The sequence below is a fragment of the Hyperolius riggenbachi genome, chromosome 6 (assembly GCF_040937935.1).
Source record: "Hyperolius riggenbachi isolate aHypRig1 chromosome 6, aHypRig1.pri, whole genome shotgun sequence".
NCBI classification, from domain to species: Eukaryota; Metazoa; Chordata; class Amphibia; order Anura; family Hyperoliidae; genus Hyperolius; species Hyperolius riggenbachi.
In genome coordinates, this window is record NC_090651.1 from 1,218,735 (window position 1) to 1,235,913 (window position 17,179).

The 17,179-nt window shown below is 49.0% G+C and overlaps 1 protein-coding gene across 1 annotated transcript in view; it reads right to left on the minus strand.

Annotated features, from left to right (window-relative positions):
* The window catches only part of CLCN6 (chloride voltage-gated channel 6), a 282,298-nt gene that overhangs the window by 170,679 nt on the left and 94,440 nt on the right, over positions 1 to 17,179 (minus strand). The window contains exons 6-7 of the mRNA XM_068238749.1: positions 12,256 to 12,362; positions 5,557 to 5,683 (exon numbers count right to left, since the gene is read on the minus strand). Coding sequence (XP_068094850.1) covers positions 5,557 to 5,683; positions 12,256 to 12,362 — 234 coding nt within the window. The remainder of the gene's footprint in view (positions 1 to 5,556; positions 5,684 to 12,255; positions 12,363 to 17,179) is intronic.

A 17,179-nucleotide genomic window follows, 5' to 3' on the forward strand; every position in this document is an offset into this window, starting at 1 on the left:
ATGTACTCTGTAATGTGCTGCAGGAGATGTCAGTGCTATATGAATACATAATAATAATATGGTAGGACATTAGACTATGACTATGGTAGGATTAGAATGTGAGCTCCTCTGAGGACAGTCAGTGACATGACTATGTACTCTGTAATGTGCTGCAGAAGATGTCAGTGCTATATAAATACATAATAATAATATGGTAGGCCATTAGACTATGACTATGGTAGGATTAGAGTGTGAGCTCCTCTGAGGACAGTAAGTGACATGACTATGTACTCTGTAATATGCTGCAGAAGATGTCAGTGATATATAAATACATAATAATAAAATGGAAGGACATTACACTATGGCTATGGTAGGATTAGATTGTGAGCTCCTCTGAGGACAGTCAGTGACATGACTATGTACTCTGTAATGTGCTGCAGAAGATGTCAGTGCTATATAAATACATAATAATAATATGGTAGGACATTAGACTATGACTATGGTAGGATTAGATTGTGAGCTCCTCTGAGGACAGTCAATGACATGACTATGTACTATGTAATGTGCTGCAGGAGATGTCAGTGCTATATAAATACATAATAATAATATGATAGGACATTAGACTATGACTATGGTAGGATTAGAGTGTGAGCTCCTCTGAGAACAGTCAGTGACATGACTATGTACTCTGTAATGTGCTGCAGGAGATGTCAGTGCTATATGAATACATAATAATAATATGGTAGGACATTAGACTATGACTATGGTAGGATTAGAATGTGAGCTCCTCTGAGGACAGTCAGTGACATGACTATGTACTCTGTAATGTGCTGCAGAAGATGTCAGTGCTATATAAATACATAATAATAATATGGTAGGCCATTAGACTATGACTATGGTAGGATTAGAGTGTGAGCTCCTCTGAGGACAGTAAGTGACATGACTATGTACTCTGTAATATGCTGCAGAAGATGTCAGTGATATATAAATACATAATAATAATATGGAAGGACATTACACTATGGCTATGGTAGGATTAGATTGTGAGCTCCTCTGAGGACAGTCAGTGACATGACTATGTACTCTGTAAGGTGCTGCAGAAGATGTCAGTGATATATAAATACATAATAATAATATGGAAGGACATTACACTATGGCTATGGTAGGATTAGATTGTGAGCTCCTCTGAGGACAGTCAGTGACATGACTATGTACGCTGTAATGTGCTGCAGAATATGTCAGTGCTGTATAAATACATAATAATAATATGGTAGGACATTAGACTATGACTATGGTAGGGATTAGAGTGTGAGCTCCTCCAGTGCACAGTCAGTGACATGACTATGTACTCTGTAATGTGCTGCAGGAGATGTCAGTGCTGTATAAATACATAATAATATGGTAGGACATTAGACTATGACTATGGTAGGATTAGAGTGTGAGCACCTTTGAGGACAGTCAGTGACATGACTATGTACTCTGTAATGTGCTGCAGGAGATGTCAGTGCTATATAAATACATAATAATAATATGGTAGGACATTAGACTATGACTATGGTAGGATTAGAGTGTGAGCTCCTCTGAGGACAGTCAGTGACATGGCTATGTACTCTGTAATGTGCTGCAGGAGATGTCAGTGCTATATAAATACATAATAATAATATGGTAGGACATTAGGCTATGACTATGGTAAGGAGATGTTGGAACTATATAAATGCTACATAATAATAATAGATATATAGTCAGATACCACAGGACACCTGTGCAGGTCTTCTGGAGTCCAGGCCTGACCACCAGGGGGAGCTGCACTACATTATAGGCTGATAGTGCATTATACAGTGGTTTGCAAAAGTATTCGGCCCCCTTGAAGTTTTCCACATTTTGTCACATTACTGCCACAAACATGAATTAATGTTATTGGAATTCCATGTGAAATACCAAAACAAAGTGATGTACACGTGAGAAGTGGAACGAAAATCATACATGATTCCAAACATTTTTTACAAATCAATAACTGCAAAGTGGGGTGTGCGTAATTATTCAGCCCCCTTTGGTCTGAGTGCAGTCAGTTGCCCATAGACATTGCCTGATGAGTGCTAATGACTAAATAGAGTGCACCTGTGTGTAATCTAACGTCAGTACAAATACAGCTGCTCTGTGCCGGCCTCAGAGGTTGTCTAAGAGAATCTTGGGAGCAACAACACCATGAAGTCCAAAGAACACACAAGACAGGTCAGGGATCAAGTTATTGAGAAATTTAAAGCAGGCTTAGGCTACAAAAAGATTTCCAAAGCCTTGAACATCCCAAGGAGCACTGTTCAAGTGATCATTCAGAAATGGAAGCAGTATGGCACAACTGTACACCTACCAAGACAAGGCCATCCACCTAAACTCACAGGCCGAACAAGGAGAGCGCTGATCAGAAATGCAGTCAGAGGCCCATGGTGACTCTGGATGAGCTGCAGAGATCTACAGCTCAGGTGGGAGACTCTGTCCATAGGACAACTATTAGTCATGCACTGCACAAAGTTGGCCTTTATGGAAGAGTGGCAAGAAGAAAGGCATTGTTAACAGAAAGCATAAGAAGTCCCGTTTGCAGTTTGCCACAAGCCATGTGGGGGACACAGCAACCATGTGGAAGAAGGTGCTCTGGTCAGATGAGACCAAAATGGAACTTTTTGGCCAAAATGCAAAACGCTATGTGTGGCGGAAAACTAACACTGCACATCACTCTGAACACACCATCCCCACTGTCAAATATGGTGGTGGCAGCATCATGCTCAGGGGGTGCTTCTCTTCAGCAGGGACAGGGAAGCTGGTCAGAGTTGATGGGAAGATGGATGGAGCCAAATACAGGGCAATCTTGGAAGAAAACCTCTTGGAGTCTGCAAAAGACTTGAGACTGGGGCGGAGGTTCACCTTCCAGGAGGACAACGACCCTAAACATAAAGCCAGGGCAACAATGGAATGGTTTACAACAAAACATATCTATGTGTTAGAATGGCTGAGTCAAAGTCCAGATCTAAATCCAATCGATAATCTGTGGCAAGATCTGAAAACTGCTGTTCACAAACGCTGTCCATCTAATCTGACTGAGCTGGAGCTGTTTTGCAAAGAAGAATGGGCAAGGATTTCAGTCTCTAGATGTGCAAAGCTGGTAGAGACATACCCTAAAAGACTGGCAGCTGTAATTGCAGCAAAAGGTGGTTCTACAAAGTATTGACTCAGGGGGCTGAATAATTACGCACACCCCACTTTGCAGTTATTTATTTGTAAAAAATGTTTGGAATCATGTATGATTTTCGTTCCACTTCTCACATGTACACCACTTTGTATTGGTCTTTCACGTGGAATTCCAATAAAATTGATACATGTTTGTTGCAGTAATGTGACAAAATGTGGAAAACTTCAAGGGGGCCGAATACTTTTGCAAACCACTGTATGTATTATATAGTCAGATACCACAGGACACCCTCACAGGTCTTGTGGAGTCCAGGCCTGACCACCAGGGGGAGCTGCACTATATTATAGGCTGACAGTGTATTATATGTATTATAGATATATAGTCAGATACCAAAGGACACCTGTGCAGGTCTTGTGGAGTCCAGGCCTGACCACCAGGGGGAGCTGCACTATATTATAGGCTGATAGTGTATTATATGTATTATAGATATATAGTCAGATACCACAGGACACCTGTGCAGGTCTTGTGGAGTCCGGGCCTGGCCACCAGGGGGAGCTGCACTATATTATAGGCTGATAGTGTATTATATGTATTACAGATATATAGTCAAATACCACAGGACACCGTCACTTGTCTTGTGGAGTCCAGGCCTGGCCACCAGGGGGAGCTGCACTATATTATAGGCTGATAGTGTATTATATGTATTATAGATATATAGTCAGATACCACAGGACACCTTCACAGGTCTTGTGGAGTCCAGGCCTGGCCACCAGGGGGAGCTGCACTATATTATAGGCTGATAGTGTATTATATGTATTATAGATATATAGTCAGATACCACAGGACACCTTCACAGGTCTTGTGGAGTCCAGGCCTGACCACCAGGGGGAGCTGCACAATATTATAGGCTGATAGTGTATTATATGTATTATAGATATATAGTCAGATACCACAGGACACCATCACAGGTCTTGTGGAGTCCAGGCCTGACCACCAGGGGGAGCTGCACTATATTATAGGCTGATAGTGTATTATAGATATATAGTCAGATACCACAGGACACAGTCACAGGTCTTGTGGAGTCCAGGCCTGACCACCAGGGGGAGCTGCACTATATTATAGGCTGACAGTGTATTATATGTATTATAGATATATAGTCAGATACCACAGGACACAGTCACAGGTCTTGTGGAGTCCAGGCCTGGCCACCAGGGGGAGCTGCACTATATTATAGGCTGATAGTGTATTATATGTATTATAGATATATAGTCAAATACCACAGGACACCGTCACTTGTCTTGTGGAGTCCAGGCCTGACCACCAGGGGGAGCTGCACTATATTATAGGCTGATAGTGTATTATATGTATTACAGATATATAGTCAGATACCACAGGACACCTTCACAGGACTTGTGGAGTCCAGGCCTGACCACCAGGGGGAGCTGCACAATATTATAGGCTGATAGTGTATTATATGTATTATAGATATATAGTCAGATACCACAGGACACCTTCACAGGTCTTGTGGAGTCCAGGCCTGACCACCAGGGGGAGCTGCACAATATTATAGGCTGATAGTGTATTATATGTATTATAGATATATAGTCAGATACCACAGGACACCATCACAGGTCTTGTGGAGTCCAGGCCTGACCACCAGGGGGAGCTGCACTATATTATAGGCTGATAGTGTATTATATGTATTACAGATATACACAGGACACCAGTCCAGGCCTGACCACCAGGGGGAGCTGCACTATATTATAGGCTGATAGTGTATTATATGTATTATAGATATATAGTCAGATACCACAGGACACAGTCACATGTCTTGTGGAGTCCAGGCCTGACCACCAGGGGGAGCTGCACTATATTATAGGCTGATAGTGTATTATATGTATTATAGATATATAGTCAGATACCACAGGACACAGTCACAGGTCTTGTGGAGTCCAGGCCTGACCACCAGGGGGAGCTGCACTATATTATAGGCTGACAGTGTATTATATGTATTATAGATATATAGTCAGATACCACAGGACACAGTCACAGGTCTTGTGGAGTCCAGGCCTGGCCACCAGGGGGAGCTGCACTATATTATAGGCTGATAGTGTATTATATGTATTATAGATATATAGTCAAATACCACAGGACACCGTCACTTGTCTTGTGGAGTCCAGGCCTGACCACCAGGGGGAGCTGCACTATATTATAGGCTGATAGTGTATTATATGTATTATAGATATACACAGGACACCAGTCCAGGCCTGAGCAGTTGGTGTCTCTGGGTGAAGCAGACATCCCTCACTTCCAGCACACAGAGGGATTGTACAGGTGAACTGATGATAATGTGTCAGTACTGGGGTGCAGCCACAGGAGGGCGCTGTTCTTACCTGCAGACACACTGAACAGAACCCCCAGGGCTTTGCAGATGAGGGTTCGGAGCCGCACAACGCCTGGCACCTTCACCCCATTCAGGTAACATTTGATCTCCGGGATCCCCGATCCGGCAGCGATAGGCTGAACAGAGAGGAAAGCGTCAGGATGGGCTGCAGGAGGCGGAGCTCTGGGAGCAGAATTCTAACATAAACCGCAAATTACAAAAACTGCACTCCTAATACTGAAATTATCCGCAATTATTACTGTAAATATGAAGAGGAGGAAACTGGTGAGATGCAGCCCGCCCCTTCTATGCCCCCCCCCCCCTCCCCCCATTCATTCTTCTGATTCTTCCGTGAGGATCCTTCAGCGAGTCTGGTGTTGAACAATCTGCACAAACTGTTTTTGGAAGGTAACATCCTCAATTTGCTGCATCTGTTTTGATTGCAAGTTGTGTAATGTGCTTGTGTGTGGGCTCTGCACATCTATGCAGCTGGTCAGCTCGGATGCAGCCAATATCTCCTGCTGTATAAAATGGAAGTCTGCCTGTGGCTGGCTGCATCCATGTGCATCACTTTGCATTCAGGTTATCTAGTTTCAGGGTTTAGTGCATAGTTTGCATCTGATTCACAATCAAGGTGTGTAGTGAAGTCCCTGGGGGGCACTGCACGCCTGTGTTGTGTCCGATCTTACCCAGAGATACACACCTAGCCACTCACTCCGCTCCTCAATAAACTTCACCTGACTGCCCTCCGCATCACCCAATCCCATGCACGCCTCCAGGACTTCTCAAGAGCTGCTCCAACACTATGGAACTCCCTACCTCAACATCTTCAAGAAGGCCCTCAAAACTCACCTTTTCACTCTGGCCTGCTACCCCTCACAATTGCTCTAAACACACAGCTGAACTCTGGTCCCCTACCTCTCGTGTCCCTACCTCTCCGTCTAGATTGTAAGCCTTTGGGCAGGGTCCTCCTCCTTTTGTGTCTTACCTGATCACGCACCTCCATTACTGTGCATCCATGCTACAGGATCTTCTCAAAAAATTAGCATATTGTGATAAAGTTCATTATTTTCTGTAATGTACTGATAAACATTAGACTTTCATATATTTTAGATTCAAATACACACAACTGAAGTAGTTCAAGCCTTTTATTGTTTTAATATTGATGATTTTGGCATACAGCTCATGAAAACCCAAAATTCCTATCTCAAAAAATTAGCATATTTCATCCGACCAATAAAAGAAAAGTGTTTTTAAAACAAAAAAAAGTCAACCTTCAAATAATTACGTTCAGTTCAGTACTCAATACTTGGTCGGGAATCCTTTTGCAGAAATGACTGCTTCAATGCGGCGTGGCATGGAGGCAATCAGCCTGTGGCACTGCTCAGGTGTTATGGAGGCCCAGGATGCTTCGATAGCGGCCTTAAGCTCATCCAGAGTGTTGGGTCTTGCGTCTCTCAACTTTCTCTTCACAATATCCCACAGATTCTCTATTGGGTTCAGGTCAGGAGAGTTGGCAGGCCAATTGAGCACAGTAATACCATGGTCAGTAAACCATTTACCAGTGGTTTTGGCACTGTGAGCAGGTGCCAGGTCGTGCTGAAAAATGTAATCTTCATCTCCATAAAGCTTTTCAGCAGATGGAAGCATGAAGTGTTCCAAAACCTCCTGATAGCTAGCTGCATTGACCCTGCCCTTGATAAAACACAGTAGACCAACACCAGCAGCTGACATGGCACCCCAGACCATCACTGACTGTGGGTACTTGACACTGGACTTCCTGCATTTTGGCATTTCCCTCTCCCCAGTCTTCCTCCAGACTCTGGCACCTTGATTTCCGAATGACATGCAAAAGTTGCTTTCATCCGAAAAAAGTACTTTGGACCACTGAGTAACAGTCCAGTGCTGCTTCTCTGTAGCCCAGGTCAGGCGTTTCTGCTGCTGTTTCTGGTTCAAAAGTGGGTTCATGCTTCCATCTGCTGAAAAGCTTTATGGAGATGAAGATTTCATTTTTCAGCACGACCTGGCACCTGCTCACAGTGCCAAAACCACTGGTAAATGGTTTACTGACCATGGTATTACTGTGCTCAATTGGCCTGCCAACTCTCCTGACCTGAACCCCATAGAGAATCTGTGGGATATTGTGAAGAGAAAGTTGAGAGACGCAAGACCCAACACTCTGGATGAGCTTAAGGCCGCTATCGAAGTATCCTGGGCCTCCATAACACCTGAGCAGTGCCACAGGCTGATTGCCTCCATGCCACGCCGCATTGAAGCAGTCATTTCTGCAAAAGGATTCCTGACCAAGTATTGAGTGCATAACTGAACATAATTATTTGAAGGTTGACTTTTTTGTTTTAAAAACACTTTTCTTTTATTGGTCGGATGAAATATGCTAATTTTTTGAGATAGGAATTTTGGGTTTTCATGAGATGTATGCCAAAATCATCAATATTAAAACAATAAAAGGCTTGAACTACTTCAGTTGTGTGTATTTGAATCTAAAATATATGAAAGTCTAATGTTTATCAGTACATTACAGAAAATAATGAACTTTATCACAGTATGCTAATTTTTTGAGAAGGACCTGTATGTATCTGAGTGAACCTAACTTGCCTAATCTCCATGCCCCATCCAGTGACTAAGCGTTACCTGGTACTCATACTGTGCTGTGTGATCTCCATGCTCCCATCCAGTGACTAAGCATTACCTTGTACTCATACTGTGCTGTGTGATCTCCATGCTCCCATCCAGTGACTAAGCATTACCTTGTACTCATACTGTGCTGTGTGATCTCCATGCCCCATCCAGTGACTAAGCATTACCTTGTACTCATACTGTGCTGCATGATCTCCATGCTCCCCTCCAGTGACTGAGCATTACCTTGTACTCATACTGTGCTGTGTGATCTCCATGCTCCATCCAGTGACTAAGCATTACCTTGTACTCATACTGTGCTGTGTGATCTCCATGCTCCCCTCCAGTGACTAAGCATTACCTTGTACTCATACTGTGCTGTGTGATCTCCATGCTCCATCCAGTGACTAAGCATTACCTTGTACTCATACTCTGCTGTGTGATCTCCATGCCCCATCCAGTGACTAAGCATTACCTTGTACTCATACTGTGCTGTGTGATCTCCATGCCCCATCCAGTGACTAAGCATTACCTTGTACTCATACTGTGCTGTGTGATCTCCATGCTCCCATCCAGTGACTAAGCATTACCTTGTAGTCATACTGTGCTGTGTGATCTCCATGCTCCATCCAGTGACTAAGCATTACCTTGTAGTCATACTGTGCTGTGTGATCTCCATGCTCCATCCAGTGACTAAGCATTACCTTGTACTCATACTGCGCTGTGTGATCTCCATGCTCCCCTCCAGTGACTAAGCATTACCTTGTACTCATACTGTGCTGTGTGATCTCCATGCTGCATCCAGTGACTAAGCATTACCTTGTACTCATACTGTGCTGTGTGATCTCCATGCTCCATCCAGTGACTAAGCATTACCTGGTACTCATACTGTGCTGTGTGATCTCCATGCTCCCCTCCAGTGACTAAGCATTACCTTGTACTCATACTGTGCTGTGTGATCTCCATGCTCCCATCCAGTGGCTAAGCATTACCTTGTACTCATACTGTGCTGTGTGATCTCCATGCTCCCCTCCAGTGACTAAGCATTACCTTGTACTCATACTGTGCTGTGTGATCTCCATGCTCCATCCAGTGACTAAGCATTACCTGGTACTCATACTGTGCTGTGTGATCTCCATGCTCCCCTCCAGTGACTAAGCATTACCTTGTACTCATACTGTGCTGTGTGATCTCCATGCTCCCATCCAGTGGCTAAGCATTACCTTGTACTCATACTGTGCTGTGTGATCTCCATGCTCCCCTCCAGTGACTTAGCATTACCTTGTACTCATACTGTGCTGTGTGATCTCCATGCTCCATCCAGTGACTAAGCATTACCTTGTACTCATACTGTGCTGTGTGATCTCCATGCTCCATCCAGTGACTAAGCATTACCTTGTACTCATACTGTGCTGTGTGATCTCCATGCTCCATCCAGTGACTAAGCATTACCTTGTACTCATACTGTGCTGTGTGATCTCCATGCTCCATCCAGTGACTAAGCATTACCTGGTACTCATACTGTGCTGTGTGATCTCCATGCTCCCATCCAGTGACTAAGCATTACCTTGTACTCATACTGTGCTGTGTGATCTCCATGCTCCCCTCCAGTGACTAAGCATTACCTTGTACTCATACTGTGCTGTGTGATCTCCATGCTCCCCTCCAGTGACTAAGCATTACCTTGTACTCATACTGTGCTGTGTGATCTCCATGCTCCCATCCAGTGACTAAGCATTACCTTGTACTCATACTGTGCTGTGTGATCTCCATGCCCCATCCAGTGACTAAGCATTACCTTGTACTCATACTGTGCTGCATGATCTCCATGCTCCCCTCCAGTGACTGAGCATTACCTTGTACTCATACTGTGCTGTGTGATCTCCATGCTCCATCCAGTGACTAAGCATTACCTTGTACTCATACTGTGCTGTGTGATCTCCATGCTCCCATCCAGTGACTAAGCATTACCTTGTACTCATACTGTGCTGTGTGATCTCCATGCCCCATCCAGTGACTAAGCATTACCTTGTACTCATACTGTGCTGCATGATCTCCATGCTCCCCTCCAGTGACTGAGCATTACCTTGTACTCATACTGTGCTGTGTGATCTCCATGCTCCATCCAGTGACTAAGCATTACCTTGTACTCATACTGTGCTGTGTGATCTCCATGCTCCCCTCCAGTGACTAAGCATTACCTTGTACTCATACTGTGCTGTGTGATCTCCATGCTCCATCCAGTGACTAAGCATTACCTTGTACTCATACTCTGCTGTGTGATCTCCATGCCCCATCCAGTGACTAAGCATTACCTTGTACTCATACTGTGCTGTGTGATCTCCATGCCCCATCCAGTGACTAAGCATTACCTTGTACTCATACTGTGCTGTGTGATCTCCATGCTCCCATCCAGTGACTAAGCATTACCTTGTAGTCATACTGTGCTGTGTGATCTCCATGCTCCATCCAGTGACTAAGCATTACCTTGTAGTCATACTGTGCTGTGTGATCTCCATGCTCCATCCAGTGACTAAGCATTACCTGGTACTCATACTGTGCTGTGTGATCTCCATGCTCCCCTCCAGTGACTAAGCATTACCTTGTACTCATACTGTGCTGTGTGATCTCCATGCTCCCATCCAGTGGCTAAGCATTACCTTGTACTCATACTGTGCTGTGTGATCTCCATGCTCCCCTCCAGTGACTAAGCATTACCTTGTACTCATACTGTGCTGTGTGATCTCCATGCTCCATCCAGTGACTAAGCATTACCTGGTACTCATACTGTGCTGTGTGATCTCCATGCTCCCCTCCAGTGACTAAGCATTACCTTGTACTCATACTGTGCTGTGTGATCTCCATGCTCCCATCCAGTGGCTAAGCATTACCTTGTACTCATACTGTGCTGTGTGATCTCCATGCTCCCCTCCAGTGACTAAGCATTACCTTGTACTCATACTGTGCTGTGTGATCTCCATGCTCCATCCAGTGACTAAGCATTACCTGGTACTCATACTGTGCTGTGTGATCTCCATGCTCCCATCCAGTGACTAAGCATTACCTTGTACTCATACTGTGCTGTGTGATCTCCATGCTCCATCCAGTGACTAAGCATTACCTTGTACTCATACTGTGCTGTGTGATCTCCATGCTCCATCCAGTGACTAAGCATTACCTTGTACTCATACTGTGCTGTGTGATCTCCATGCTCCATCCAGTGACTAAGCATTACCTGGTACTCATACTGTGCTGTGTGATCTCCATGCTCCCATCCAGTGACTAAGCATTACCTTGTACTCATACTGTGCTGTGTGATCTCCATGCTCCCCTCCAGTGACTAAGCATTACCTTGTACTCATACTGTGCTGTGTGATCTCCATGCTCCCCTCCAGTGACTAAGCATTACCTTGTACTCATACTGTGCTGTGTGATCTCCATGCTCCATCCAGTGACTAAGCATTACCTGGTACTCATACTGTGCTGTGTAATCTCCATCCAGTGACTATGCATTACCTGGTACTCATACTGTGCTGTGTGATCTCCATGCTCCCATCCAGTGACTAAGCATTACCTTGTACTCATACTGTGCTGTGTGATCTCCATGCTCCATCCAGTGACTATGCATTACCTGGTACTCATACTGTGCTGTGTGATCTCCATGCTCCATCCAGTGACTAAGCATTACCTTGTACTCATACTGTGCTGTGTGATCTCCATGCTCCATCCAGTGACTAAGCATTACCTTGTACTCATACTGTGCTGTGTGATCTCCATGCTCCATCCAGTGACTAAGCATTACCTGGTACTCATACTGTGCTGTGTGATCTCCATGCTCCATCCAGTGACTAAGCATTACCTTGTACTCATACTGTGCTGTGTGATCTGGTTTTCTTGTATTCCTGTATTGTCATATTGCTGTTTGTCACCCCTAAATATTGTCTGTAACCTAAACTAATGTCCAGCGCTGCGTAATATGCTGGCGCATTATAAATACAATAAATGAATACATCATTTCAGTTGCAGCCTGATTAGGAGCGCTGCCAATTGCTTCCCTCCCACTGGATATTACCTGGATGAGGACGAAGAGAGTAGCTATGAAGGCAAACGTCAGGTTGAACCCCAGGAGTTCCAGCATGGAAAGGGCCAGGCAACCTCGATCTGTGCAATCTTCAACAGCTGTGTCACCGAATCAAGGAAAAGCACAAGAGGTAAGATTCCGCCCCATGTGTCTGTACAGTGCTCACCTGAGTGTGGCCCAAGAGGTGAGACTCCGCCCCATGTGTCTGTACAGTGCTCAGATGAGTGTGGCCCAAGAGGTGAGACTCCGCCCCATGTGTCTGTACAGTGCTCAGCTGAGTGTGGCCCAAGAGGTGAGACTCCGCCCCATGTGTCTGTACAGTGCTCAGCTGAGAGTAGCCCAAGAGGTGAGACTCCGCCCCATGTGTCTGTACAGTGCTCAGATGAGTGTGGCCCAAGAGGTGAGACTCCGCCCCATGTGTCTGTACAGTGCTCAGCTGAGTGTGGCCCAAGAGGTAAGACTCCGCCCCATGTGTCTGTACAGTGCTCAGCTGAGTGTGGCCCAAGAGGTGAGGCTCCGCCCCATGTGTCTGTACAGTGCTCACCTGAGTGTGGCCCAAGAGGTAAGACTCCGCCCCATGTGTCTGTACAGTGCTCAGATGAGTGTGGCCCAAGAGGTAAGACTCTGCCCCATCTGTCTGTACAGTGCTCAGCTGAGTGTGGCCCAAGAGGTAAGACTCCGCCCCATGTGTCTGTACAGTGCTCAGCTGAGTGTGGCCCAAGAGGTAAGACTCCGCCCCATGTGTCTGTACAGTGCTCAGATGAGTGTGGCCCAAGAGGTAAGACTCCGCCCCATGTGTCTGTACAGTGCTCACCTGAGTGTGGCCCAAGAGGTAAGACTCCGCCCCATGTGTCTGTACAGTGCTCAGCTGAGTGTGGCCCAAGAGGTAAGACTCCGCCCCATGTGTCTGTACAGTGCTCACCTGAGTGTGGCCCAAGAGGTAAGACTCCGCCCCATGTGTCTGTACAGTGCTCAGATGAGTGTGGCCCAAGAGGTAAGACTCCGCCCCATGTGTCTGTACAGTGCTCAGCTGAGTGTGGCCCAAGAGGTGAGACTCCGCCCCATGTGTCTGTACAGTGCTCAGCTGAGTGTGGTTGAAGAGGTGAGACTCCGCCCCACGTGTCTGTACAATGCTCAGCTGAGTGTGGCCCAAGAGGTAAGACTCCGCCCCATGTGTCTGTACAGTGCTCAGCTGAGTGTGGTAAAAGAGGTGAGACTCCGCCCCATGTGTCTGTACAGTGCTCAGCTGAGTGTGACCCAAGAGGTAAGACTCCGCCCCATGTGTCTGTACAGTGCTCAGATGAGTGTGGCCCAAGAGGTGAGACTCCGCCCCATGTGTCTGTACAGTGCTCAGCTGAGTGTGGCCCAAGAGGTGAGACTCCGCCCCACGTGTCTGTACAGTGCTCAGCTGAGTGTGGCCCAAGAGGTGAGACTCCGCCCCACGTGTCTGTACAGTGCTCAGCTGAGTGTGGTCCAAGAGGTGAGACTCCGCCCCATGTGTCTGTACAGTGCTCAGCTGAGTGTGACCCAAGAGGTAAGACTCCGCCCCATGTGTCTGTACAGTGCTCAGATGAGTGTGGCCCAAGAGGTGAGACTCCGCCCCATGTGTCTGTACAGTGCTCAGCTGAGTGTGGCCCAAGAGGTAAGACTCCGCCCCACGTGTCTGTACAGTGCTCAGCTGAGTGTGGCCCAAGAGGTAAGACTCCGCCCACGTGTCTGTACAGTGCTCAGCTGAGTGTGGCCCAAGAGGTGAGACTCCGCCCCATCTGTCTGTACAGTGCTCAGCTGAGTGTGGTCAGATCCAGTCTATATACAGCAGGCCTGACATTGCTACACACAGTGCATCTGGAAAGTACTCACACAGCACATCACTTCCCCACACTTGTTATACAAACAGCCGTATTCCAAAATGGATTCAGCTCATTATTTTCCTCAGAATTCTGCACACAACACTCCATAAAAAAAGTTTATTTAAGATTTTAGCCACATTTGTTAAAAATAAAGGAGATGAGAAATCGCCTGTACAGAAGTATCCCGGCCTCTGATCTGTACTCTGCGGATGCAGCTCTGGCAGCAATTACAGCCTCATGTCTTCCTGAATGTCATGCCAAAAGCCTGGCACACCTCTCCCTGCCCAGTGTCACCCAGTCCTCTCTGCAGCTCCTCTCCCTGGCCAGTGTCACCCAGTCCTCTCTGCAGCACCTCTCCCTGGCCAGTGTCACCCAGTCCTCTCTGCAGCACCTCTCCCTGGCCAGTCCAACCCAGTCCTCTCTGCAGCTCCTCTCCCTGGCCAGTGTCGCCCAGTCCTCTCTGCAGCTCCTCTCCCTGGCCAGTGTCACACAGTCCTCTCTGCAGCACCTCTCCCTGGCCAGTGTCACCCAGTCCTCTCTGCAGCACCTCTCCCTGGCCAGTGTCACCCAGTCCTCTCTGCAGCTCCTCTCCCTGGCCAGTGTCACCCAGTCCTCTCTGCAGCACCTCTACCTGGCCAGTGTCCCCCAGTCCTCTCTGCAGCACCTCTCCCTGGCCAGTGTCACCCAGTCCTCTCTGCAGCACCTCTCCCTGGCCAGTGTCGCCCAGTCCTCTCTGCAGCACCTCTCCCTGGCCAGTGTCCCCCAGTCCTCTCTGCAGCACCTCTCCCTGGCCAGTGTCGCCCAGTCCTCTCTGCAGCACCTCTCCCTGGCCAGTGTCACCCAGTCCTCTCTGCAGCACCTCTCCCTGGCCAGTGTCACCCAGTCCTCTCTGCAGCACCTCTCCCTGGCCAGTGTCACCCAGTCCTCTCTGCAGCACCTCTCCCTGGCCAGTGTCGCCCAGTCCTCTCTGCAGCACCTCTCCCTGGCCAGTGTCACCCAGTCCTCTCTGCAGCACCTCTCCCTGGCCAGCCCAGCCCAGTCCTCTCTGCAGCACCTCTCCCTGTCCAGCCCAGCCCAGTCCTCTCTGCAGCACCTCTCCCTGGCCAGTCCAGCCCAGTCCTCTCTGCAGCACCTCTCCCTGTCCAGCCCAGCCCAGTCCTCTCTGCAGCACCTCTCCCTGTCCAGCCCAGCCCAGTCCTCTCTGCAGCACCTCTCCCTGGCCAGTGTCGCCCAGTCCTCTCTGCAGCACCTCTCCCTGGCCAGTGTCGCCCAGTCCTCTCTGCAGCACCTCTCCCTGGCCAGCCCAGCCCAGTCCTCTCTGCAGCACCTCTCCCTGTCCAGCCCAGCCCAGTCCTCTCTGCAGCACCTCTCACTGGCCAGTGTCGCCCAGTCCTCTCTGCAGCACCTCTCCCTGGCCAGCCCAGCCCAGTCCTCTCTGCAGCACCTCTCCCTGTCCAGCCCAGCCCAGTCCTCTCTGCAGCACCTCTCCCTGGCCAGTGTCACCCAGTCCTCTCTGCAGCACCTCTCCCTGGCCAGTGTCACCCAGTCCTCTCTGCAGCTCCTCTCCCGGGCCAGTCCAGCCCAGTCCTCTCTGCAGTACCTCTCCCTGGCCAGTGTCACCCAGTCCTCTCTGCAGCTCCTCTCCCTGGCCAGTGTCGCCCAGTCCTCTCTGCAGCACCTCTCCCTGGCCAGTCCAGCCCAGTCCTCTCTGCAGCTCCTCTCCCTGGCCAGTGTCACCCAGTCCTCTCTGCAGCTTCTCTCCCTGGCCAGTCCAGCCCAGTCCTCTCTGCAGCACCTCTCCCTGGCCAGTGTCACCCAGTCCTCTCTGCAGCACCTCTCCCTGGCCAGTGTCGCCCAGTCCTCTGTGCAGCTCCTCTCCCTGACCAGTCCAGCCCAGACCTCTCTGCAGCACCTCTCCCTGGCCAGTGTCACCCAGTCCTCTCTGCAGCTCCTCTCCCTGGCCAGTCCAACCCAGTCCTCTCTGCAGCTCCTCTCCCTGGCCAGTGTCGCCCAGTCCTCTCTGCAGCACCTCTCCCTGGCCAGTGTCGCCCAGTCCTCTGTGCAGCACCTCTCCCTGGCCAGTGTCACCCATTCCTCTCTGCAGCACCTCTCCCTGGCCAGTGTCGCCCAGTCCTCTCTGCAGCACCTCTCCCTGGCCAGTGTCGCCCAGTCCTCTGTGCAGCACCTCTCCCTGGCCAGTGTCACCCATTCCTCTCTGCAGCTCCTCTCCCTGGCCAGTGTCACCCAGTCCTCTCTGCAGCACCTCTCCCTGGCCAGTGTCACCCAGTCCTCTCTGCAGCACCTCTCCCTGGCCAGTGTCACCCAGTCCTCTCTGCAGCTCCTCTCCCTGGCCAGTGTCACACAGTCCTCTCTGCAGCACCTCTCCCTGGCCAGTGTCACCCAGTCCTCTCTGCAGCTCCTCTCCCTGGCCAGTGTCACCCAGTCCTCTCTGCAGCACCTCTCCCTGGCTAGTCCAACCCAGTCCTCTCTGCAGCACCTCTCACTGCCCAGTGTCGCCCAGTCCTCTCTGCAGCACCTCTCCCTGGCCAGTGTCACCCAGTCCTCTCTGCAGCTCCTCTCCCTGGCCAGTGTCACCCAGTCCTCTCTGCAGCACCTCTCCCTGGCCAGTGTCACCCAGTCCTCTCTGCAGCACCTCTCCCTGGCCAGTCCAGCCCAGTCCTCTCTGCAGCACCTCTCCCTGGCCAGTGTCACCCAGTCCTCTCTGCAGCACCTCTCCCTGCCCAGTATCGCCCAGTCCTCTCTGCAGCACCTCTCCCTGGCTAGTCCAACCCAGTCCTCTCTGCAGCACCTCTCACTGCCCAGTGTCGCCCAGTCCTCTCTGCAGCACCTCTCCCTGGCCAGTCCAGCCCAGTCCTCTCTGCAGCACCACTCCCTGGCCAGTGTCACCCAGTCCTCTCTGCAGCACCTCTCCCTGGCCAGTGTCACCCAGTCCTCTCTGCAGCACCTCTCCCTGGCCAGTGTCACCCAGTCCTCTCTGCAGCTCCTCTCCCTGGCCAGTGTCACCCAGTCCTCTCTGCAGCACCTCTCCCTGGCCAGTGTCGCCC